The sequence below is a fragment of the Saccostrea cucullata genome, unplaced genomic scaffold (assembly GCF_032062105.1).
Source record: "Saccostrea cucullata isolate Sc308-1 unplaced genomic scaffold, CSIRO_AGI_Scuc_v1 ctg6995, whole genome shotgun sequence".
NCBI lineage: Eukaryota > Metazoa > Mollusca > Bivalvia > Ostreida > Ostreidae > Saccostrea > Saccostrea cuccullata.
In genome coordinates this window covers 1-27,363 of record NW_026928573.1, presented here as the reverse complement: position 1 = coordinate 27,363, position 27,363 = coordinate 1, and the positions used below count along the sequence as shown (strand labels likewise).

General features: G+C 33.6%; 2 protein-coding genes across 2 annotated transcripts; one reads left to right on the top strand and one right to left on the bottom strand.

The window, feature by feature from the left end:
- Nucleotides 1-5,277: 5,277 nt before the first annotated feature.
- Nucleotides 5,278-6,300, top strand: LOC134277999 (5-hydroxytryptamine receptor 1-like). The gene has a single exon (XM_062760302.1). It carries the CDS (start codon nt 5,338-5,340, stop codon nt 6,277-6,279), a length of 942 nt encoding a protein of 313 aa, XP_062616286.1. The 5' UTR covers nt 5,278-5,337; the 3' UTR covers nt 6,280-6,300.
- Nucleotides 6,301-9,356: 3,056 nt separating this feature from the next.
- Nucleotides 9,357-23,112, bottom strand: LOC134278001 (uncharacterized). The gene is made up of 4 exons (XM_062760304.1): nt 22,650-23,112; nt 18,763-22,196; nt 17,992-18,570; nt 9,357-9,899 (listed from the first exon to the last, which is right to left on the bottom strand). The coding sequence occupies exons 1-4, from the start codon at nt 23,110-23,112 to the stop codon at nt 9,357-9,359; spliced, it is 5,019 nt and encodes a 1,672-aa protein (XP_062616288.1).
- Between the last annotated feature and the right edge of the window lie 4,251 nt (nt 23,113-27,363).

Genomic DNA, 27,363 nt, shown 5'->3' with positions numbered 1-27,363 from the left:
TTAATACAGAGTTTAAAAAAGGAAAGATCAGATAAAGCATGTATATGTATCCTTAACTCATATATGTTGCTTCTGAAGAAATAATTCAAAACACTTGAAAATTTATATAATATCCCATGTATCCAAGAAAGCATTTTTAGCATTTTCAATTACAATGTATCCATTAACAATGAAGAATGACTAGTCTTATCTTCTTTGCACATTTCTGTTTATGCCTTTAATAGGGATGATGTAAATGGATTGTAAAGAGGAAAAATATAAAACAAAACTGGTACTCACTTTTCCTATGTAAATACCTAGAATTTGACTAAGTCAGCTGTTTAATGTCAAATAATTGAAAACTACAGTACTATGCCACACAAGTTGCTGAGTCTATCAAGATACCTGGTGACGGTACCTCACTGCAATGGGGTTTTTAGATTTAATTTACATTTGCCAAAAATTCTTGTTGAAAATATTATATGCTTTTTAATTTATTTTAAAGAGATAATGATATTTATTATATTTTGTTGATACCCAGCAAAATGTTTTGATGAACTGATACACACCTATTCAAAACACCAGAAACTCCGTAAATGTTGATATGTTATTAAAAAAAAAGTTACATATATGGAGGCGGACCTAATTGACATGGGATATGATAAGCTTATCATTTTGTCGTCATCAAGGTAAAAATTGACGCACTTTTGTGTGCAGTAGGCTGATCACGTTAATTTTAATTGGAATTGCTCACAGTAAAATTTATCAGTCCTCAAGAGCATAATATTAATGAATTTCAAAGTGGTAAGAAGAGACGATTTTCAAAGAAAAATCAGTATGCTTATAATACTCCTTGTAGTTGCTGGTTACTGTGTTTGTTATTGTTATTAATTCTTCTTTATTTTTTGCTTGATTATTCATTCATAATTACTAGGGATGTCAAACATCGATTTTTAATATTCGGTTATCGGACGTTTTTCTCGAGTTGTACCCGGTTACTCGGTAAAAGTGTAAATAAATATGAACAAGTAAATTGAAAACTAAAAAACATTGTAAACTCTTGTAGAAATAAAACCAGCTGCACTGATAGGAGACCTATCCGTAAATGTTTTTCTTTCGTAATAATGATGAGCACTTCGTGCCCGACGAAATTTAATATAACATACTTAATATTCAATTTATTTATCAAATAAACACAAGAAATAAAATTATAAGGTGTTCACAGTGTTTTTGTTTTAAAAAAATAATCTGCTACGTAATAGTAATGTAACTCTTTGTTGCGTTTGACGACCAGGTATCAGTCGTCAGAGCTACGTACTGTATCAACTATGAACTTGAACTTTATATATCATATATTCTCCTATACAGAGTATTTACGATTTTCGTACATATATTTTTATACCTAGACTTTATAATATTACGGGATGGTATTTTAAATAGTTTGGTGCAACGATGGACATCAGTTTTTTTAAGCCTTTGCCTTCAACCAGTTGAATTGGCATGTAATTCGCACGTGTTATATCATCCAAAAAATTTTTGTAAATAAAGAATTTACGGCTTCTCGGAGAAATGACAAAATTATCTAATTTATTTAAACATAATGGAAAGGATGTTCAGTGAAAACAAATAATTAAAGCCAAAATAATTGCAAAAATAGTGTTAATTCTAAGGTATTGATAAATTTTATAATTCATTTGAATGAAATTAAATTAAACAGCCGAAGGTGAGAAAAGCCAGGTACCCAAGGTGCTTGGTCATTTTATGATAATTACTGTATAAATTCCACAGGCGATAATTTACATGATTATTTCTGTAAATTTAAGTCGTATAAAACCCTAATTACTATATGTACAAGTGCAATGAGCATTTTACGTTTTAAAACAGATTTCTTTAATGCATTAATTTTTAATTAGTTTAGAAATATTCAAAATTATACATCCGAGTAACCGAGTACCGATTTTAGTATTCGATACTCGGACGTTCGATCGAGTACCCGGTTAACCGGGTACTCGTTGACAACCCTAATAATTACACACATATAATTATGAATTCTTCATTTTACGTGTATGCAGATTGCGGATTTATAACTGTGAATCATCCGCTGAAATATCTAATATCTTCAAATAATGATTGCAACTGCAGTGTTAATTCTAATAATACTGTATTGATAAATTTTATCATCAGTCATTAGAGAAACAATTGTTTTTCTATATGCTCAATTAAACTGAATGTGAAAATAATAATTATTGAGAAAGGAATAGCGTTAAAAACCGGGATTTTCATTAGATTTACTTGCCAATATAATCAAATAGTATTGCTTTCGTCGAAATTCTTCTTAAAGTTTGCAACAGAAAATTTTTTTCTGTGCAACGAAATGAAATACAGAGGGCAAAACTTCTCTTAGTTGGCGACACAAACTCGAGGGTAAAGATTCCAGAATATTTATGATATTACAGGAAGAAATGTCAGTGTATAACTCTCTTGATTTACTTTTAAAATAAAATCATCTTACACTGAATAGTTGGTGGGGTAATAATTTTTTTAATTAAAACATAAATCCGAATGTGTTTCATTCGAGTTAGCCGCTCAAGAAATATCCACTTCACCTCTATAATTTAGAATTAGAGGTCTGTATTATTTATGGTGTTCATAGGGTCCTATTACAGAATAAATGGAATTGATTGAACGATCTTCACCTTTGACTAGGGAGACTGAATTTAAAACATGTACATGTAGAGACATTAAGTGTGACATAGAAAAATTTTCCCCCTATTCAATGTATACTCGTTGCGAATAAAGTGTTTTTTCTGTTATAATGGCATTTACTTAATCATCGAATAAAAAAGTTCATAAGCACTGTCCTTGTGTTTTACATATGTTTTACAAGCAAATGATGATTTATACAGAATCTGTAATGACATTACATAAATAAAAAATGTATTTCATTAACCACTGAGTATATATACCGCCAAAAATGTTTTGAGGTATAAAAGAAAAACGATCCGAATAATCGGTTAATCGTACGTCCGTCCGTCCGCCTGTTACGCTTTGGGGGTACCCATCTCTTATCTCTTGTTAATTTCTCCGAGGTATCACAATCTGAGCTTGAATCGTTCATCTTTTGCCTCAGTCCTGTTGTCGGTTTTATTTACGAAGTATTAGTATTAAAAATTCAGACTTTATCCGCGACTCCTCTCATACCACTGGATGAAATTTGATGAAACTTTCAAAGAATCTTTATTACGTATTGCCATTGTGCATCTCCTATTTTACTTTTTGATTGGACACATATTTTGGGTTTTCCATTGCAAAACATGAACACTGACATTATATTCATATGGGATCGAGGCGGGGTATCATTCAATCAGCTCATTGATCATAGTACCTCTAGGGTTTTTTTTGAAAATGATACTTCCCTGGAACACGAAACCCAGAAACTTCAATGCCGGGTTAGGTGCCTATAGAACGAGAAAGCATCCCCTGCCAACCGATAATACGCCCTTTGAGTCGTTTGTGTCAAACGGGTAGACTTAATATTCCGTAGCCAAATTAAGTGGAAAAAAACTAGAGGTACTGAGATCAATGAGCTCACTTAATGATACCCCTGCCTCCAATATGTATAAAATGGCAAAACATGTGTCGTATCAAAAAGTAAAATAGGAGGTGCCCAATGGCAATATGTAAGTAGTGCTAATTGTAACAAGATCATTGTTACCCAAACCTCCCCAACTCCCTTTTGGTGCCATATGTTGAAGCTTCATTAAATGAGACAAACTCTATACATCTGAGACTTTAACAACGTTTACCCAGAAGTGTACCAAGTTCATTCAAATTTTAGCATTGCACGCGTGCCATGTGAATGCATGTGCGTAATGACCATATCATCTTGTCTACACAATCTATATATTTTTATATACTAAATATTGAAGTATTTAATCTAATATACTAAATATTAAAGTATTTAATTCAAAAGTATTAAAAAAATACGCTCATTCAAGTGTATTTCGGATTTTACTCATTTCACGTACACGCATGTGCATACATGAACATGGTGACCATACCTTCTTGTAGAAGTCCATTACATCTACCTATGTTCCAAATCCCACTCCTTTTGGTTGAAAACAAAGGTACAAAAAAGCCAATCAGATTGCAAACAAAAAATACCTTCATGTAGAAATCCATTATATCTATCTATATTCAAAAACCCATCCTGTTTGGTTAAAACCAAGGAGAGTTAAGCTATTTAAAGTTTGATAAAAATTAAATGACTTTTTCATATAATTTATATATAGTATATTCCAAGGATACCTCATAATGATTTTATGTTCAAAATTTCAAAGGATTTTGTCAGAAAACAAGAAAGATATTGAGGCTTTAATTTCAGCCAATCAGAGCGAAGCGCACGCGCATGCGCGTGAGATCTTGCTATTTTGACCATGTCATAATAATAAGAAACAGAGTAAAAACAATATGTTCCCCAACTTTGTTTGGGGAACATAATAAAGATTCTGTGAAAGTTTCATCAGATTTCATTCAGTAGTTTGAGAGGAGTTGCGGATAAGAGATTGGTACCCCAAAGCGTAACAGACGGACGGACGTACAGCTAGAAGGACGGACGGACATACCGATTACTATATACCCTCTGGCATTTCAAGCGGGGGTATAAAAGCAAAAGATCAACAATCGGTAAAAAAAACACATCCGCCAAAAAGGCGAGCAGCTAATAGGTGGTATTTGCTAACAAGATCATTGTTACGACCATAGAATTAACGCCTTACACGAAAATGTTAAAATTCTTGAAGCGTAACTTTATCTGCCTGGATTAAAAAAAGATCGTATTTAAAGCATATTTTAAATACTTAATACTAGTAAATTGGGAGAAGCTCACACAGTATGCAAAATATACATTTATTCTCAATAAAACAACAAAACAGAAAACAAACCAAAAACCAAAATCAAAAGCATGAATAACAAAGAGAAAATTTTAAATAAAAATATTATGACTTTTTACCATTTTATATACTAGAACATCCAATCCTCATGATGATTTTTTATGTTAAAGGCAATTGCTTCTCTTTATACTATTTATTGTAATTTTTTTGGTAGTTTCAAACGTTTTCTGTGTTAATCAATCATGCAGTGTACAATATCCAAGACATAACATGGCCAGGCTGATGATAGATAAATAAATCGCTCGAGATTGTTGGGCAATCCAAACAGTCGTATATTGTTTACAAACGATTGATACTTGTGCCGCTCAAAGGGGACAGATACAACACTCGTTTGTGTTTCTTTTCCAAGTAAAGCATACTGCAAACAGTGTCGTAAATAAAACCGACAACAGGGCTGAGGAAAAAGATGAACGATTCAATCTCAGACTGTGATACCTCGGAGAAATTATCAAATCTTATTGCCAAAATAGCTTGTGCGGTTTTGTTGTTTTCTGTCATGGGAGCCACAGTGTTTGGAAATGTTATGCTGATATTCAAAGTGATAAGGAAAGCTGATTTCCAAAGAAAAATTAATGTGTTTGTGATTTCTCTGGCAGTTGCTGATGGTTGTGTTGCTATTTTGGTTATGTTGCCCTCCATCCTTCAAGACCTTATAAGTCAGTCGTTATTACATGGAACATTGATCAGTAAGGTAACTTTTGCCTTTGATTGCATGTTTACCACATCATCCATTTTGCATTTTACGTGTATGAATATCGATAGATTTATAGCTGTGAGCGACCCATTGAAATATTTCCGAAAAATGACTTCGAAAGTAGTGACAATGATGATAATATTATGTTGGATTTTATCAACTGCCATTTCAGTGACCATTGTTCTTCTAAATTCAGAAAATGTTGGATGTGAATATAGTCTAAATGTGAAAGGCATGGCTTCCGTTGTGGGTGCCCTACTTGCATTTTACATACCACTTTTATTAAACATTGTTGCTGGTGTAAAAATTGTATTGAAAGTTCGCAACAGAAATAAATTTCTGTGTAATGATTTGGAAGAAAGAAGCACGGTTTTGTCTCGTCGTCAGCATCATAAACTGGAGACCAGGGTTACAAGAACAATTCTGATATTACAGGGAGCATTTGCTGTGTGTACCACTCCATTCTTTTTGCTTCTCCTTTTAGAGAATCTCTTTGGAATAAAAGCCTCTTACACTGCTTGGTTCGTGGTAGCATGGCTTGGATATTTCAATTCAATGATAAATCCGTATTTGTATTATTTCTTGAATAAAAGATTTAAGAATACGTATGAAAATAGTCACAGGAAGTGTATACAATATGAAAATAAAATTTGAATTTCTCCTATCATTTTATTTTTTTTACAAAACACATATAAACATTATGTTGATACAAATGAAATACAATAAAATTAAAAAAAATAATATCATGAATCTATTTTACAAATTGATTTGTACTGACTGGAGGTAGCTGAAAATATTTATAAAACTAGAGGTGAATCTTTTTTATATGGTTATAACTGATTTGTTATTTTGCTGTGGCCGGAGACCCAAAATATGTGAAAAAAAGCAAAATAAAAGGTGCACAATGGCAATATGTAATAAAGATTCTGTGAAAGTTTCATTAAAAATTTACATTTGAAGAGTGGTATAAGAGGAGTTGCGAATAAGAGATTTTTTTAAAGCGTAAAGACAGGACGGACGTGCATACAGACGGACGGACATGATCTTTCCCACTTTTCATTTATATATAAAGTACTTTGTATTTGAAACTTGATATCGATCTTCCGTTTACAATGATATGATCCTTGTTGTTGCAATTTTATGAAGATTTTTTATTGTGAGAAATAAATGTTAATCCTGAATTTTTGATACCTTGTGAATTTATTAATCTAATCCACATTTTTGCACAGATCGACTTCTTATCCCGATTCGAACTACATAACTCCAAAACAATATATACTACTTATTATTGAAAATTATCAAGAGATCCTCTCGAGTATACGGAAGCGTGTAATTATAGTGTCTACACATGTGATATAACTTGTCAATTGTATTATTTTTCATTGCTTTATCAGGATATTGAATGTTACCATTTCATATTTATACTCATTATATATAAGCGATTTTTTTTATTTTGTTGATTTTACTGATCTAATGAGCACAATATCAAGATTTAAGCAAAACCGACTATTATTTTTTAATGATATGAACTATCATTTTGCCCACATGATAATTTGAATAAATGCTTTAGGGGTTTACATAAAATTTGTAGAACAAAGTGATTTAAAATCTTTATTAAAAAAGACAGTTTTTGCCCCCATATATTTATATTTTCACTGATCCTTGATTCAGTAAAAAAATGTTATAATCCTCAAAATTCAATAAAGTATTATTTACAAACAAAATTTTATGTTTTAAAAGGGATAATAAGAGTGTTTCTTCAAGGATTTCAATGAAATATATACAGATAACGAACAGTATTACAGCTCAAAAGTCCACGAAAAAATACAAATTGGAGCAAAGAAAACACGAACCTCCAAAAAAGAGAGGTGGGATCAAGTGCCATGGAGCAGTAAGCACCCCCCCTCCGACCGGTCATACCCGCCGTTTGCACTTTGTCATATTCGGGAAAAAATCAGAAAATTACATTGACAACTCATTGTGTACATAATGACCTAACAAACAGTAAGAAAAAAGTCAGTCTACATTTTGATTAATGATAGATTGCATTTGCTGACAAAGTCATTGTATCGACCACAGAACTTACAAAATGACGACTTTAAACGATCTCGTTTAAAGTCATTATTTACTAAATCATACAGTCAATTTATCAATTTATTGATATAGTAAGTAAATATAATCTGTAATTTTGTAGTATATCGACCAATATTTTTCCTAAAAATTGTTACATGTAAGTCTTAGCATATTGACCAATATGTTTCCTAAAAATTGCTACATTTAAGTCTTTGTTTCAATAGTTATATTGATTACGAACAGGGGACGTCCATTTTTCCTCTTTGTATCTGATCCCATCTCTTATCAAAGGTCGGCGTTTTTTTTTTCACTTGTTCATTTTCAACGCATCTTTTTGTTTAGTTCCAATTTATATACACAACCATCCACATTGCGTAATAAAAATAAAAATTGGATTGTTTGCAATTGAGCAGTAAAACTAGTTCCAACTTCCAACTTCTGTAAATTGAAAAAAAATCTTGTAGTTTACATTATATTATTCAAATTTTACTGTGAAAAAAGATTGTCATTTGGCTTTGAAATTATATAAAAGTTTTACATAAGCTTCAAGGATTATTCCCGGATGATGCCCAAATCCAATGGAGCAAACTAAATTTGTTAAAAAGTAAGAATGCTATTATCTAATTCTTTTTTTCTGGAAGGAAATCTAACAAGTAATAAATGACATCCCGTACTATCACTGCATGTATATGTTGAAAATGGCACATGCTATGCATTAAGCAATGCGCCATGCTTGCATTGGGTGAAAACACTTCTTTGTATTCTCATAGCACTAATGACGTTTTGTGAGGCGTTTGAAGCTTGAACATAAAAAAATATAATTACGTGCAATAATCGAGGAATTGTAAGAAAAATAAAAAGAAACAGAACTACTTAGACGAATCCAATATGCATTCCACCTGTGTGAAATAGACATACTTGATATGTAGATGCAGATGTAAGTAAAAAAAAAAAAAAGACAAAAAATTCTATATTAATTAATAACTATATATAAAACAGACTATTACAATGAAGTTTCATTTGCTTCTATTTGTATCAATCATATTGATTTACCGAGGTAGAAAAACTAACAATTAATTTCATTTCATCAAAGTGGAAATGTTACACGTGTTAATTACATCAACTGAAATTAAATGTACAGATCCAGAGATCACATTTTCCGTGCTTGAATAACGGAAAGACAACGCCTCTACATACTGCGGATAAGTCTTCGGTAGAAGATTTTCGGCAATCTAGCCCATTCCTCGACGAGTGCTGCAGAAAGCTCCTCGCGGTTCCTAGGGAGTACTGGGCGCGCTGAAATGGCTTGCTGTAGCTTGTCCCAAGCATGTTCTATGGGATTCAAATCAGGTGAAAGACTGGGCCAGTCCATTCGCTCAATGTTTTCATTTTCCAGGTATTCTGTTACGACGCGAGCCCTGTGAGGTCTAGCATTGTTTTCCATTAAAATAAAGTCATCACCGATAGCACCTGCATACAACATGACAATAGAGTGCAGTATCTCATCTCGATATCTTATCCCTGTAAGATTTCCTGCGATAAAGTGCAGGTCAGTTTTTCCGGGTATACTGATACCACTCCCAAACCATCACTGAACCACACCCGAAACGATCATGCTCAGCAACACAGCAATCTGCATAACGTTCACCAGTCGTACGCTAAACTCGTCTACGACCGTCATGAAAGTCTACACTAAAGCGCGACTCATCTGTAAAAAGAACAGGGGTCCAATGACGCAGTTGCCAATTGACACGGTTTCGTGCCCATTGGAGTCTGGCTGTTCTGTGTCTTGGGGTCAGTTTGAGCCGAACTGCTGGTCGGAATGCTCGGATATTAGCCGCTTGGAGTCTGTTTTGAACTGTCTGTGGTGTTACCCGCACTCTTGTTGCTGTTTGAAAGTCTGTATTTAGCCTAAGAGGGCTCTGGAACCTCTGCCATTTTGCCATATTGACCAGATAAGGGTCCTGACGAGCCGTGGTTGACCTCGGACGACCAGAACGTGGTCTCCCAGCAACGGTACCAGTATGTTGGAATCGATTCCATGATCGTGAAATGACACTTTGGGACACATTATAGTGTGCAGCAACAGTTCTTTGAGTACTGCCAGATTGAAGCATACCTACAGCTTGGGCTGCCTCAAAGCCAGTTAAGTGACGTCTCATGGCTTGAAATGTCACAGGGTCATCAAAAAATGTACACAACTTAAAACACGTTTTCAAATTACCAATCTGTATACCCTGAATCACTTTGTTTTTCACACTGTGTCGGCATTCAGTAAAGCATGAATTGGGCATGAATTGCACGACCCTACAGGTAGCATTTTCGTATCGATAACTTGTTAAAGAATACACAGTTGAACTATAACGTAAAAAATATATTATAATTGTTAAGGGAAAACAATTCAAAACCATGATCCTTAACTTATTTTGTCCAGTATATTTCACAATAAATACGAAAATTTGCGGAAATATCAATATAACAGTTAACGTTATCTTTAAAACACAGACAAGTTTAGAAGAAACCTTAGTTATGTGAAAAGCACTTCGTCGCCATCACTGTATCAAATTACTTTTACTATCTGCCTGCAATTTTTATTAAACTACATCTATATGGCATAGAAAGTTTATTTAAAAAATGATTATATCTATTTTCAGACCTCTGCGATCAGTACATGTATATTTTAAACTACAAAATAGTACAGGTACAGATTTACTGTAGTTTTGATGTATCCAATCCAAGACTTAATCAATACTTTATTGTAGTCTAATTGATCATAAGGTTTGAATCTAGTTTCAATCTATCTTATTGACACATTTTAATAGCAACTTAAAATTCTCAAATAAGTTGCTTGTATTGCTTTGAATAAAGTTTGAAGACATAAAATATTGATCTTTTGAAGATACAAAAATGTTTCTTTTTCTTTGGTCATTTTTCATCATCCGATTACCAAATAAACAAACTCTAAGTGTTTTAAATGTTGACTGGGTATACTATAATATCATTAGTTATTGGCAATGGAAAAAATAGCATGTTGATTTAATTTCATATATGGTCCCCACTGGCCAGTAGAGATGCTAGATCAGAATACTCCAATAATGACAATACTTTTTAAATGATTAAAACTACAGCCTTTAGTACTTTAGCCTTTAGCACACTGCCTAGGTCGATTCATACCTAATAAAAAAAGATTGTTAACATTGTGTCCAACGCAAAAAATATATTTATAGTGAGTGTATTTCTGATAAAAAAAAAACGATTCGATGAAGTTGTGAAAAATTGAGGGAGGCATAACCAGAAATTAACCAGATACAAAAGTCCGCTACAGCGAGGGATATCAAGAATATGTTGATTTTTCTTTCAAACTGATCTCTCTTGGTTACTTTGAACATCAAGAAACTTCTCCGGAAATTCTTACTCCAACAATCAAAAACAGAAAAAAACCCCAAACACAATGTTTTTCTTGTATTGTTCGATAAAACGACCTCCATCTCATGACAATTTGTTTCTGAAAAATCATCCCCGCTGTTTTCTATTATCATTTATTACGCCTGTTTAAGATATGTTCATTTATTCCTCTTGTGCACAAATAAGCTCTAATATAACGTCACCAAGGTAGTAAATAAAAAACCAATTCGGCATTTTTATAAATAAAATTTATATTAATAGATTCTGAGAAAAATCAATTTTTGACAGCGAGCAAAACTACTGATGATTCCTTCAGCCACTCGGTCACAAATTTTGATCACGCAATCAATTTTCTGTTCCTCAAGGTCTTTTAAAAGGGACGAGAAACAGTAATTTTTATATAAAAAATTCTCTTTGTTATTCATGATTCTGGCTTTAGATTATTATTTTTATTTTGGTGTGTTTGGTTGTTTTTTTTTTTTGAGAATCTCTATATTATGCATCTTATGTACACTTCTCCCAACTTACTAGCAATTAAGTATTTAAAATATGCTTTAAATACGATAATTAATCTAGGTAGATAAAATTATGTTGCAAGGATTTCAACAACTTCGTATAAGGTCAAGATTTCGTTACGGACAAGCTATGGTAAGGTCCGTTTTGGTCCCTGATTTGGGTTGCCTTTTGGAATGTTACAACAGTTTATCAATGAAAACCTGTCATCGCCCCTGACACAGAATTAGTATATTGGTTCTAGGTTGTGCGAAACACAGATTTCACAGGAAGGCCAGAAAATATGTCAATTTTCAAATTTTATGCAAATTTTCATTGATTTTACGGCACCTTTTGTTTCAGAAAACACAGAGCACAGACTTGCCTATCTGCCAAATTCATATATATCATACATGTATATCTGATGCATGTTATTTATAAAACTCTTAGATAGGCCAGCTTGTGCATGCTCTATGTTTCCTGGTTTTGACGAAATTCCAACAGAATTGAGATAACGCCCCGTTTCAGTGCCCTCTTGTTACCTCTGTGTAATTTTTAATCAAAATAAGTGCTGGTTTTAAAACAAGCATCATTTTAAGTTCGTCACTACAAACCAACATTTTTTTTTACCGTGTTCTGGTTTTTACGTCAAATAAGGGGCCAGATTCGGCAGTTTCTATTCTTTATCTCTTTTGGTCGTATAATGATATTGCTAGCAAAAAAAACCTTATATCGGATCACTTATTTTGGCTGAGGTGTTTTTTTTTTCTTCCAATTTTCAAGCTTTTGTTTTTCTTTAATTTGGCTCAGTAATATTCCGTTTACCTGTTAGACAGACGACTCAAGGCGCGTATGACCAGTCGACAGGGGATGCTTACCGGGTACTCGTCCAAGGCACCTAACTCTTTGGTATATCTCGCATCCATGTTCCAGGTTTGCAAAAAAAAAAAATAGTAACTGTCAACGATTGTCTGTTGTCTTCATCTATGTTTCACTATATCATTTCTACAATATGCTGTAGCACGGCACATCTATTTTTTTTGTTCCTTGTATAGTTTATATGTCTGCGAGGAGTAAATAAAGATATTTGATAGTCAATTTTCTGGACACCACAATAAATATAAATGAATATAACGAACAGTATTCTTGACCATAAAACAATACCAAGAAGGAACAGCTCAAATACGGTCCTTCAAAATGTCAGAGGTGGGACCAGGTGCCAAGTAGGAGTGACCGTCCTCTGCCGATCGGTTACCCGCCTTGTGCTCCTTGTCATGATCGATAATTAACATTTATGACTAACATTTGTTATCAAATCATTGAAGGAATAATAAATTGTATTGACAAGGTCATTGTATCGATCACAGAACTTACGACTTTAAACGTGACTGCCGATATATTTGTTTCATCAACTTGTTTGTCAATGATTAAGCTCATTTTTGAAATTGTAGAGCATGCTCTTGTGTATTGAATCTGAGTACAAATAGTAGTCCAATTGAATGTAGCGTAAGTTGGAGCAACTTTGGTTCCCATAGCAGTGTGGACTATCAGCTAAAATGGGTGATTTCTTTTCCAAGTTATATAATATATACTTTTGAAAACAAAGTCTTTAGTAGATCAATCATAAAGATTAGGAAATCAATACATCTAGTGTTCTATGGCCACAGGTTCTAAACTATGTGCGAAATGTTAGAATAGATGTTGATGACATCATATAACACTAAAATGGATTCAGTGTTAAAATATTGAAAACCATACGGGGATAAGAATTTAAAGGAATCGATCGTCCCGAGCCGAATTGTACTGCATATTCAATTTTTTAAATGCCTGTTCTATATATATACCGACGTATTTAGGAATAAATGGAAGGGGAATGCGTGTGAGAATATAATATAAACCATCAAACCTGCAGTGTTTTGACAATTCTTCGAAAAGCAAATAAGCAATACTTCCCTCTATTGTTAAATATTTATTTTTGTCTTACAAGGGATTCAAATCATTTTCACCTCAGGTTCAGGTGAACCTTTCTGATCATATTTTGTTCGGCGTCCGTTTGTCCGTCTGTAAACTTTTAACATTTTTGACTTCTTCTCAAGACCCAATGGGCCAATTTCAACCAAACTTGACACAAAGTATAATTGGGTGATGAAATTTTGGTTAAAATGAAGGGCTACATCCTCTTCTAAGGGGAGATAATTGTGAATTAGTGAAAATTAATGATATCATTTAAAAATCTTCTTCTTAAGAACCACTGGGCCAGGAAGGCTTTATCTTATATGGAAGTATATTCAGGAAGTGTAAAATCAAATGTGTTCAAATTATGACCCCTGGGGGTAGGGTGGGGCTACAATAGGGGGAATTTTTAGATAGGAAATTTTTGCATAGGAATGTATTGAAAAAGCCTTTAAAAAATTCCTTTTCAAGAACCACTGGGCTAGGAAAGATATAACTTAGGGGGAAGCATCCTCAGGTAGTGTAGAATCAAGTTTATTCAAATCATGACTCCTGTAGGGAGGGCGGGACCAAGCGGAAAATCAAAGTTTTACATTGAAATATATAGGGAAAATCTTTAAAACCTTCTTCTGGAGAACAGAAAAGCTACTATTGGTCATATTTAAATGGAAGCATCCTCAAGTATTTTGCAATCTTTTCACCATTTTATATACATCCAGCCTTCATGGTGATTTTTTTTTAAATATTAAAGGTAATTGCTTCTTTTTAATTTAATTTTTTTTTGCAGTTTCAAACATTTTCTGTGTTAATAAAACATGCAGTGTACAACTTCTACGAAATAAAATGGCTAAGTTGATGATAGATAAATAAATCGCTTGTGATTGTTGGGCAATCTTTTCAAGTCATATATTGTTTACAAATTACGATCGATACTTGTGCCGCTCAAAGGAGACAGACACAACAAAACACAACAGACACAACTTTGTACTCGTTTGTGTTTCTTTTGCCAGGTATAGCTATAGCACACAGTGATAGTTCGTTAATAAAACAGACAACAGGACAGAGGCAAAACATGAACGATTCAAACTCAGATTGCGATACCTTGGAGAAACTATCAAATCTTAATCAAATATAGTTTATCTATGAAAGGCATTGATTCCTTTGTAGGTGCCCTACTTGCATTTTACTTTTAATTAATTAATTATTAATTTTAATCAGAAGTAGAACAAGAGGCCCATGGGCCACATCGCTCACCTGAACCATCTTGGGCCATCTAAACTTGATTATTTTATTTCTCTTGACATGAAATATTTCAGTACTTCATATTTTTGCATCATCAAAACTGAACTGAAATGCAAGAACTACTTGTATATTGAATCCACATATTATGGAGATGCTTAAATTCCAGTTTGACAAATTGCATTCTTTATACCAGGAATTTTGAACATCTAGGCTTCAGGCATACATGCACATACTGTAATTCCTTATATGAGCCAAAGATTGTTAATTAATTATGGTATTTTGCAGTCAGTTTGACAAGTGCAATCTGTTACTAACCTCCCTTCAGTGAACAAGAAAAATGTTTGACTGTGCTTAAAACTTTATTTATTAACAAGAAAGTTATGCAAGTCTTCAGCTAGCTAATGATTATCTGCAGGTAACAATATGAACTTTCTTTTAAAGTAAAATAACAGATACAATGATTAACAATATGGAATATATTACACTATGTTGACAAATTTGATATTAGAATATACAATTTGAAATATATTACTTATCTTGAAACTTACTTTCACATACATGTGAAGTAGTAATTAAGTCAAATACAAACATGTATTAATAAAATCAGTACATGTATAATTAAATTTAAAACATAAAATTGCAAATGACAATAAATCTTGATGAATATAGAATGGGAAAAAATCCTTTGAGAATGCAGTCAAAATATGCATTTTTTCTTAAATGTATTGATCATTTTAAAAAAACACAATCACTTAATGAACGTACCTTTCCCAACGAAAGCGAAAACGGGAAAGGTATGTGTAAGTGATTGGGAAAAAAAGGAGTTTTTATGTGTTACAAAAATATGCATAGCACTTTATATTACCAGAACCCCTGATTCAAAGAATCTTGTTGAAATTTTAAGGGAACTCTTTTTATTCATCTAATTTTTTTTATTATTATGTAGCATATCATGTGCTATCATATCAGTATTTTCATTATTTTCTAAAAGAGGTAGGTTTACCTCCCTTTACGGGCTGGCCATTGACCCCCTCTTTTCATACTTACCTGTAAATTATACATTTTGTACATATTAAATTTGATCTACTGGAAGTCATCTTTAATCACTTGATGCTCACAAAATCTTCATGATCTATGTGGTATTCATTTGAATCAGGGATTCTGAGACTTTATATTTAAAGTTTGACTATATAGCTGTGACAATTTAATGACATTTTTAAAATGTATGCGTTCTTATTTTGAAGAAATATATTTAAAAGAAGTTGACATAGTATAAATAAGATATAATTAAGTGAAAAATATAAATTAATATTTTGTATGTCCAGTTTTATCATGGTTTTCTCACTATCAAAGAAAGAAAACTAAACAAGGCACAGATCAAAATAAAGTTGCAAATATTTCAACAAAAGATAAAAGTCACACAGTCAATGAAGAGATCCAACCCAATGGTTTCCACTTTTTTTAAGATCACACATGTTTAATTTTTGGAATGATATATTTGGCAAATATTATGAGAAGATGACATACAAAGTAGCTGAAAGAGTCAGATCGATTCACAATTATTTGCATGGTCTAGAGTCACAATCAGTGCAGTCTATCGAAGCGTATCCTTTAATGTCCTTCAAGAAAGATCACAAAACATCAGAATAACAAAAGTTTCCAACACAAAATCCAGTTATCGGTATTAAAATCCAATGTAATATTAAAGGAAAGATGATTCTCAATTTTTGAAACAATCAATATTGTTTGTAAGATATTTGAACTCTTTAAATGGTAATACATTATACTCAGAATGGACAAGATATATCTTATAATTCAATAAACTACAAAATGAATATACATGATTACTTATAACAATAAAAACCAAAAGAACTTTACAAACTATATATTCATAAGTAGAGTTCTTATACATATACATGAAAAGAGTTGTTCACAATTTTACAAATCGACAGAAATAAAATCAACAGTTGATCAATATACCGGTGCAAAAATGCATTTATTTATGAATATGACCTTTCATTTTAATTCAAATATTCATAAAAAAAATTCAGCACTAACTGTTACTAGTCATAGAAAAAGATAAGGAATTATTACTTTTTACAAATAAAGTCGTAAGAAAGTAAACATATTATATACATGTATGTATAAGTACAATAAGAATTCAGTATGTAATCGACAGGTTTAAAATGTAAATGTCTTCATTTAAAACAGAATTGATAAAATACAAAGATAAAGTACAAAATTCACATTTTCAAACAGTGGTTTATAATAAAAAAAAATTGTCCAAACAGGGCTAATACCCAACAAACGAATAAGGAAAGACATATATATACTTCTCTGAAATCTTAATAAATTTATTGAAAATGGCCAAGGGAATGGCCTGAATATTAGCTGAAGGTCATGTTAATCTCTATTGAGTAAAGAACACAATTATACCAATTGTTGAAGCTTTTGGATCATAAAATACTCAACTTCTTAGTCATATTACTGAATGATATTTTACAATCATGGCATCCAATGAGATCAAAACAGATCACTTTTTCATAAAGAATCTTTGCAAAAGTAATATTCATCCAAAACCACGAAATGTAAACATTGTACGTTTTTGCCATTATTCTAATTTTTTAGATGATGGCTATTATGGCAGCATATCATAAAAAATAGCTTTAGACTTTGACAAATTAATACCCAGACAGATGGACATGATGAATCCATTATAATCCAGTATACCCCTAAAAATTCAAGGGTACACTAGGACTGGGACAAGGGGGTGAGGGAGGGGGTATTCTCATGGATCTCCCTCAGAATTGTTTTTTATTTGGTGCCCCATTGTATTTAATGCAAATTCTTATCAAATGCACAGTACACCATTTTATGATCTGACCAGTATGCTTCAATCACATCTGTTTCACATGGGGATATATTTGTAAAAATTAAGTCAAGTTTAGAACCAGAGTCATGAGTAATCTTACGCACAATTTGTTTACAACTGAAGCCTTTTTCCATAAAAGTTAGAAAGTCTGTATGCCCAGCAAACAAATCAAAATTAAAATCTCCTAAGAATACCAAGTCTTTCTGTTCATCAATCAAGGGTTTTATGTGCATCTCCACATGTTGTTTGAAATCTCCCAAAGAGCAAGATGGATATTTGTAAATAACTACAACTTGGACATCTCTATGTTGGTTTAAATGTATATTTACCATGATGAATTCCATGGAACCAGTGTTCAGCTTTGAGATGCAGGTCATGTTGTAGACATTTTTCACATACAGTGCTGTTCCATGATACGGGCGTCTGTCCAGATTACATGTAGGCTCATGGTTAAATACTGCTGTGTATCCCTTCAGTTGATAATTTTCAGCTACATCAGCAGTACCTAATCTTGTCTCTGAGAATGCAACAACATCTGATGCAATAATATTTGGTTCATCTTGAATTTGTGGGAAGTGTTTATGAAGTGATCTACAGTTGTTGAACACAATTTTGAAAGAATGCAAATCGACCTGGTATAATGGGACGTAACAAAGAAGCAGTGGCACATCTTTTTTCATTCTTTCCATTTCTTCTACTACTTGTTCATCCATAGCCAATGCCTGTTCATTAAAGTTTAGGATGTGCAGATGATCCACTGATCGTACTCGACTTAATGCTACATAGTGAATATGTGCATTTTTCCTCACTCTAGTCTGAGACAAATCAATTACAATTTCATCAACAGTGCAACCTTGTGCTTTATGAACTGTTTTCCCTGCAGCTGGTCGTAATGGAAATTGAATTCTCTGAAAAGTATTGTAATTCAATACAAAAGACCGCTGAACTTCAAAAATTGGTGTCCAGTCCACATTGATTCCATCATGAAACAAATGTTTGTATTTCTTGCGAGTAATTTTTCCAATAGCAGCATCAAAAAAATTTACCTACACAATGCTTGGTCTTGATATTCCGTCCATTCTTCTTTCAATTAATTGTACCTTACATGATGACCCATTTGTTAAACCATCAGATACATCAACATTGACTGAGATATCATAGATCATCCCAACAGCAAGAGTCAATTTTTGCATCAAATTAGCAGTTTTGCTAACATCATCTGCTTTATATAGAGATCTAAGCAGCTTTTCCTTAAGTTCCTTTGAATAATCCTTTAGAACACTATCCACTGAATTCACTATGACCTTTTCTCCTTCAAGTTTTTCAATCAACTGATTGTTGTATGCATTTACTTTAGAATTCTGTGTAAATAGATGAGGAGCATGATGTGGATAATTGTCACTCGTTTCCGTTATCATGCATCTGTGTATTACATTCATATCTTCTTCTGTCATGATATTGTAACGAAGGCGATTTAGGAGTTGAGCAAACTCAAGATCGTCTTTCTGGCGCATTATTTCGTCCAACTCAAAAATGCAAAAATGCTCTTTCCAAAGATTGTTTGCAAGAGCTTGAGCACCATGATTTAAATCCTGAAAGATCCAACGGTCCATCACAGGTTTTAGTTGAAAAAAATCACCAACAGCTATGATACTTATGCCACCAAATGGTTTCTTGATGCCTGTGAGAAGTTGTAGACGACTGTCAATGAGTGCTAATGATCTATTTCCAACCATTGATATCTCATCAATAATGATCAATTTTAGGTTTTGGTACTTTGTACGAAAAGTGTTCAACTCATCACAGTGCAAACTTTGTTGACTTTGATTAATTTTTTGGTGGAAAGCAGATGCTATAGTTGCCCCTCCAATGTTGTATGCTGCCTTGCCGGTATAAGCACAAAGAAGTATTCTGATGTCATCTGGATTTTCACCTTCTATGGAACATAGATATCTGTGCAGAGCTTGATAGAGTGCTCTAATCAATACTGATTTGCCAACACCAGCACCTCCAGATAAAAATGAATAAATAGGATCTGTCTTTGTTTTGATCCATTGCAAGACATGATTGAAAAATTCCCGCTGCTTTACATTAAGACTTCCTAACAGTTTCAGGTATTCATTGTCTGGTAATCTTACAGAACTTTCTTCAGTTATTTGTCTTGTTGATGGAATCCCAAGGTCAGATCCTATATCATAGTGTCTCTGTTCAATTGGCCTTTCAGGATTAAATTGAACATAGTTTTCAGATTCAAGTGATCCTTCATTTTCATCTTCTGCTTCCGTTTGTTGAGCATTTGGTGCCAATTCATCATAAGCTTCTGAAATATCCTCAGTTGCCATTTGTAAAGCAGCATCAAGCTGTTCAGCATTGAATTCATATTCCTTGACTTTGTGAGCAAGAAAAGACTTTTTCAGATGAAATGACTTCTCAAATGTGTCCATTCCTGATATCAGATCAATGGATTCATTTCTCCAAGGCATGAACAGCATGAGCTTTTCTCTATAGTAATTCTCTGGATCAGTTTTGATATTAAATCGAACGTATCTAATTACCCTTGGTACTTTCCGTCGTCTAATTTTTATGCCATTTCTCAGAGTCACTAGTGTATCACTTTCACTAAAATCAAGATCTGCATTGTCTTCATCATCTGACTGATTGTCTTGATCATCATCATTCACTTCATTTTCAGTGAACTCTCTTTCATTATCTTTAGGGAATACAACATCTAATTGTGATACGTAATCGGCTAAACACCAGTTTTCAAGCTGTTTTGGGCGTTTTGCATATCGTTTAATTACATTGCTACATTCCACATCTGTAGAATTTGGTGTCAACTTCTCCAATTCAGTGTCTGTTTTGATGAGAATGACTCGGTCATCTGATGGACTTGTGTTGATAAACACAACATCTCTTGATGCTTTTGTCATTGCCATTTGTAAAACTAAATATGCAGCTTCCTGTGCTCCAACTTCTACACTGTTGAGAAAATGATTTCCAATGTGACGTACCTGTCTTTTTATGTCAAGATTTCCTTCTCTAGCTTCTTTTGCAGCTCTGTTCAGTAAATCGCTCATCCCTCTTTGTGATTTACTTATATAAGAAACAATATACATTGCACAGGCATATGGGTCCAAAATATACTGAATGTCAATGTTAGCTTTCCACGCATCAAGAACAACACTGTTGTAAGAGTTGACCCTCATATCACATGGATTTCTTTTTAGAAAAACCTTTGGACCTCTCAGTGAACTTCTAATGCATTTAATGTAATCTTCCTCAGATATCTTAAGTACTGTGCTCAGGAGCTCCTTGTAGGGCAAATCACATCCATTTTTCATATCATTTAGTTGTTTTTGAATATCATCATACATTTTCTTGTACTTATCAACATCACACTCTAGTGGCTCCAAAATTAGAGACTCTTCAAGAGGTGGAAGGGGAAAACCAAATCGACATACAGCTTTACCTCTCTTTTTGCATGTCTGTGAATGTTTGTGCACTTGTAAGTCAGTCAGATCATCCTCTTCATTTTTTTCACATTTCAGGTAATTATCTACATAATTTACTATCTCCTGTTTAGTATTTTCATGGTACTTTGGTGCATTTTCTATCCAAACAATCATATGAATATGTGGTGATCCTCTTTGTTGAAATTCAGTTCTGTAGAAGAAGTCTTTTACAATCCCAATTGGATGATGATCACTTCTTAACACTGAATTCATAAACATACGGAACCTATGATCAAAGTACCTAGAGCAAGTGATTGGATCTTTTTGTACTAATTTTGATTTTTCAAACCAAGTCATACTGTCGATTTCTTCATCAGTGTATTCTTTTCCATCATTTAACACTCCAAGTGCTCTGATGAGATCATTCCATCTTGTATCTGCTGCAGACAGTGACATAAACCATGTTGGTAGACCTAGCTGTCTGATCATAGCAAATACATCTTTTTTTCTAGTCTCAAGATATGCAGGCGAATTTCTTAACTGCCTGAACACAAAAAAACCTTCATCATGTCTAACAAGATTATTCACATTTTCAGGATTCTTCATTTCATTTGCTGTTATGGATTTTCCTTTGGTTTTGCATTTTCTAAGAGCCAGATTGCATTTGTCTGTAACTTGTTTCATTTGTATTTTTTTCAACTTGAAAAACAAATTTGGAACAGACTGGGCGGCACGTCTATCAACACTCCTTAATTCCCATTTAGCAATATTTGCATAGGACACCCGTACTTGTCTTTCGTCATCTTGTAATCTTTCCTTTCCACAAAAAATTGTTGGAAACGATAAATACTCAGCTGTCTGATCTTGATATAAACTAAGCGGGCGTTGTCCTTCACCTGGAGCAAATGTGTAAACCTGATTCATGTCTTGTGAAGCATCATCTAATAGAGTATCACAATTACCATCTCTACCAACTCCATCTACTTCACAGAATTCATCATCATCATCAACCGTCTCAAGATCATCAGCATTTTGGTTGCTTCTCCCTTGTGTTTGCACCAATTCTTGAACAATTTCACTTGCTGAAGTTGTAATTTCTTGAAACCAGTTTTTATCAACATTGATATTTGCATTCTTCACTATTGTTCATAAGCCAGTGCAACGCCATCAGTACTTTTGTTGGCCGTACATTTTCATGATAATCACATTTTTGATATGACAACTTTTTCTTTAATTTGACAGGAACTGTGACATTTTCATCTAATTTTCTTGGCAGGCTATTTACAGTAGGTTGAATATCAACAGGAACATTCACAATATTTCCTCTTACAGAATATTGTCCACCCCTTGGCAACTCTCTTATTTGCATAAAAGATATTCTCAGAGATACAAGCCTTTCTTCTAAAGGAAACAAATCTAATTCCATTGGCTTTAGTGGCCACATCATACCATTTAAGACAGACAACTTTGGAATTTTGTTTTCTCTTATTGATGAACAGCAACAGACACAGTGCTTGTAAGAAACTTGCTTTTACATTTATCATCTAGTTTGACATTTTCCACTTTAGAAACGCTTTCTTTGAACCATGTTTGCTGACAACATGAGCATACAAAAATTGGACCATATCTGATCTGTTCATGAAAATTTTGGATGCAAGCCTCTATATCTATTCCAAATCTTTTCTGTCTCTGTTGTTCATTTACTTTTTCACAATATTCTTTATCTGCTCTTTGCTTCTGTTTCTGTTCCCTATTTAGCAATCTCTCATTTTCTCTAAATGAAATGTTACTTCGTTTAGCTTGCTTTCTTAACCTTTCCTTTTCAAGAACAGTTGGGTTTTCTCTGCATTTTCTTTTTGAAATTCTACTGCCCTCTTTTTCTTTTTCTTGCACTTCAACATTCTGACGCTTTAACTTTCTACCAGCGCTATTCATTTCCCTTTCTTTCTCTTTAATTTCAGTATTTTGTCGTTTTATCTTTCTTGCAAGCTTATCCATTTCCCTTTCTTTCTCTTTAATTTCAGCATCTTGTCGCTTTAGCTTTCTACCAGCGGTATTTATTTCCCTTTTCTTTCTCTTTAATTTCAGCATCTTGTCGCTTTAACTTTCTACCAGCGCTATTCACTTCTCTTTCTTTCTCTTTAATTTCAGTATCTTGTCGTTTAAACTTTCTTGCAAGCTTATCCTTTTCCCTTTCTTTCTCTTTAATTTCAGCATCTTGTCGCTTTAACTTTCTTGCAAGCTTATCCTTTTCCCTTTCTTTCTCTTTAATTTCAGCATCTTGTCGCTTTAACTTTCTACCAGCGCTATTCATTTCTCTTTCTTTCTCTTTAATTTCAGTATCTTGTCGTTTAAACTTTCTTGCAAGCTTATCCATTTCCCTTTCTTTCTCTTTAATTTCAGCATCTTGTCGCTTTAACTTTCTTGCAAGCTTATCCTTTTCCCTTTCTTTCTCTTTAATTTCAGAATCTTGTCGTTTTATCTTTCTTGCAAGCTTATCCATTTCCCTTTCTTTCTCTTTTATCTCGACATTCTGTCGTTGGAACTTTCTTGCACCTGCATCTCTTTCCTTTTCTTTCTGTCTTATTTCAGCATTCTGCCTTTTTAATTTCCTTACAAATGTTGCAATTTCTGTTTCTCTGCTTTTTACATCATCATCTTGTCTTCTCATCTTTTTTGCATGTGTATCTTTCTTTCTTTCTTCTTGCTTAAATTGTACATTCTCTCTTTTTCTCCTCATATACTCTCTCATATACCTTTTCCTGCATGGGCTTTGATCTGAATTTGTCACAGAAGAGAGATGATCATCCATTTTGTAAAATCTTTTCTGCAATGGGCTTTTCTCTGGAAAACTATGATGCAAAGTCTTAATCGAGATTGGCAAGATTTCAAACTGCATTGCAAAGTCTATATGCATGCTGTTATACATACTGTACAAATATGACACCAAATCATCAATACTCTTGCTTTGTACTAGTACTGATTTACCATCACAGGCAGACATTCCATCACTGTCATGTGAATGAGAGTCAAATAAGTAATATTCATTGTCTGATACTTTGTATATACCAGAACAAATTGCCCCTATCATTATCAGCAAATATCGAGAAATTTGAAATGCCTCTTCTAAAGCTTGATGCAATGATTTCACTTGACTAATTTGTTCTTCAGAGACAAGTAATCCCCACATTGTTTCAAATTTCTTAATGACATGATGATTTTCTCCTAAAGTTAAGGTACTTGGCAACTCATCAAATTTAAGTAGTTTGTTAAGAAACATTTGTCTTTGCTGCAAATTCTTGACCAGCATAACATAAACCCGATCTCCTGCTATTAAAGTGCTATCAATAAATTCTGTTGAGAATGAAAATCCTTCGTAACTTTTAATCAGCATAGTAAGTGCATTGCACGTACACTGATTTCCTCTAGAAAATGATGAAAACCTTGCATCCCCTTGATGAAATGACCCAAATACAAATTTTGTATTGCAAACCTGGTCGATTGCATGACTAAGTGGTTCGCCTTCTTCAGCCATTACACCATGATTATGTTGTACTGTTTTAGTGATTGAGGCAATGTTTGTAAATTTTTGTTCAGTAATGTTTTGCAAATTCTTTTCATGAGATTCATTGAGCAGATTTGTTTCACATAGTTCATTCAGCAAATTTGTCTTACAAAAATCATTCAGCAGATTTGTTGCACAAGTTTCTTTGTTTGACCTGTTTTTTTTTGTAAGCTGAGGGCAGGATCCTCAGTGTCAACATTGCTTTTACTGTTTTTCACGAGGCCAGTCTCCTCAGTCATTCTAATGTCATACATTGTTTTACTGTTTTTTAAGAGGCCAGTCTCCTCAGTCAAGTCAAGGTCAGACATTGTTTTACTGTTTTTCATGAGGCCAGTCTCCTCAGTCTTGTCAGTCCGTATCTCTTTCTTGGCACCACTCATCCTCCAATACTTTCTTCTAGGCATCTACAAAGGATAAAGTTAATAATGAATATAGGTACTACAGATATACATTCAAGTTTTGTTAATATGGACACTTAATTATCATAATCTGGATTTCTGAAGCATTTATAGGAATACCAGATTTTACCCCAAATTCCATGTACTCATCAGGAAGAAGAAGTATAACTAGTGCTAATTGTAACGGGGACCGTTACAGATGTTCCCCAAACGCTCGCCAACTCCCTTTTGGTGTCATATCCGCTGTAAGCTTCATTAAATAATATGACCATATCATATTGTCAACAGAATCCATATATTTTAATATACTAAATATTAAAGTATTTAATTCAAAAGTATTAAAAAATACGCTCATTCAAGTGCATCTTTTATTTTACTCATTTCACGTGCATGCACTTGCATACATGAGCATGGTGACCATACCTTGTAGAAGTCCATTACATCTATCTATACTCTAAATCCCACCCCGTTTGGTTGAAGACCAAGGGAGTTTTAGCTGTTTTAAGTTTCAGCCAATCAGATTGAAGCACATGTACATGCACGTGTATGCATGTGCATGGTGACCATACCTTTTTGTAGAGGTCCATTATATCTATCTATGTTCCAAATCCCATCCTGTTTGGTTGAAAATCAAGGGAGATATATCTATTTAAAATTTAAGCCAATCAGATTGCAGCACACGTGCATGCACGTGTTTTCATGATAATTGCTATATATCATGTTGTAGAATATCGTAATGTTTGGCTATGTTCAAAATTTCAAGGGATTTAGTCAAAAAACAAGAAAGATATAGAGACTTTAGTTTCAGCCAATCAGAGCGAAGTGCACGTGCATGCGCGTGAGATCTTGCTATTTTGACCATGTCATATTGTCTATGCTACTAATATATCCTTATATTATGAGTTTCAAAGCATTTCATCAAAAATTTAAAAAGTTACGCCTATATCAATTAATCGGTCATTTCACGTTGCACGTGCATGCTCTTGCAAGCATGTGTGCGCAAAATGACCTTCGTTCCGCAAATTAACATAACATGCCTACTTACCCTAAAAAGGTTTTACCTAAGTCGGATGTGTAGTTTACAAGATCACTCCCGGACAAATAAGTACCCAGGAAGAAGAAAAATATTAATAATAACTAGAGCAAAGCTCGTTGCAAAGCAACGATTAGGTCTTCCGTCCTGTTTGACCGGAAGTAGTTTTCATTTTTAACGAATATGAGAAATAAAGCCCCAAAATTGGTTGAATCCTCAAAATCTATGTTAATTAATGGAAAAATAAGCCATTTTTTGCTACTTCCGGTTTGACCGGAAGTGACGACGACGGACGGAAAATTTATTTTTATGTTCCTAGTGACATAAAATACCCAAAAACTTGTCAAGAATGACCAAAATACGCGTTTTCCGACTACTTCCGGTTTGGCCGGAAGTGATGTCGTCGGATGTATTTTGACGACGCCCGTAGATTAAGCTTGAAATCTTGAACAACTTTGCTTCTTTGATGTATTGCAAATTCTCAATACTTTTTGAGATATAAACGAAAAACTTTCGGCCCTCTTTGGCCCTTAATTTTTGGGGCCAGCCCTTTTTCCGAGATATCATTTGAAAGATCTTTTAATTCTACACTTCTTTTGTTCTTCATGCTTTTACAAAATATTTCTAGGTAAAAAGTTATCGTAGAAAAGGTGTTTAAATTTTTGAAATTCTTGATAGGACTGTTTTCGCACCATAGCCAGCGTCGGCGCTTCGTACTTCCGGTGGTTGAGATATACCAAATACATATCTCCAAAGGTTGCTCTATCAGCACTGAAAATGTCATGCTTCTGCGTTGAGTGCTTTTTGAGAAAACTGCCGGACAAAATGACCCTCTAAAACTCACTAAATCGCGAAAAACTCCGAACCGGAAGTGACGTCATCAAATTAAAAAAAAACGCCTTAAGTTCATATCATTTGTCATCAATGCTGAAAGTTTCATGAAAATCCATCGACGCATTTACGAGAAATCGCGTGCACAAAATCGGTAAGAATAATAATAATAAGAAAAGTTGAAAAGAAACAACAGAAAAATAAGAAGGTCTTCCGTTGAAACGGAAGACCTTAACTAGTGCTAATTGTAACGGGAACCGTTACAGATGTTCCCCAAACGCTCCCCAACTCCCTTCTCGTGCCATATTCCCTGTAAGTTTCATCAAAGAAGGCAAAATCTATGCATTTAAGACGTAAACAAAGTTTTCCCAAAAGTATACCAAGTATTTCAAATTTAAGCAATGCAGGCGTGCGCATGTGAT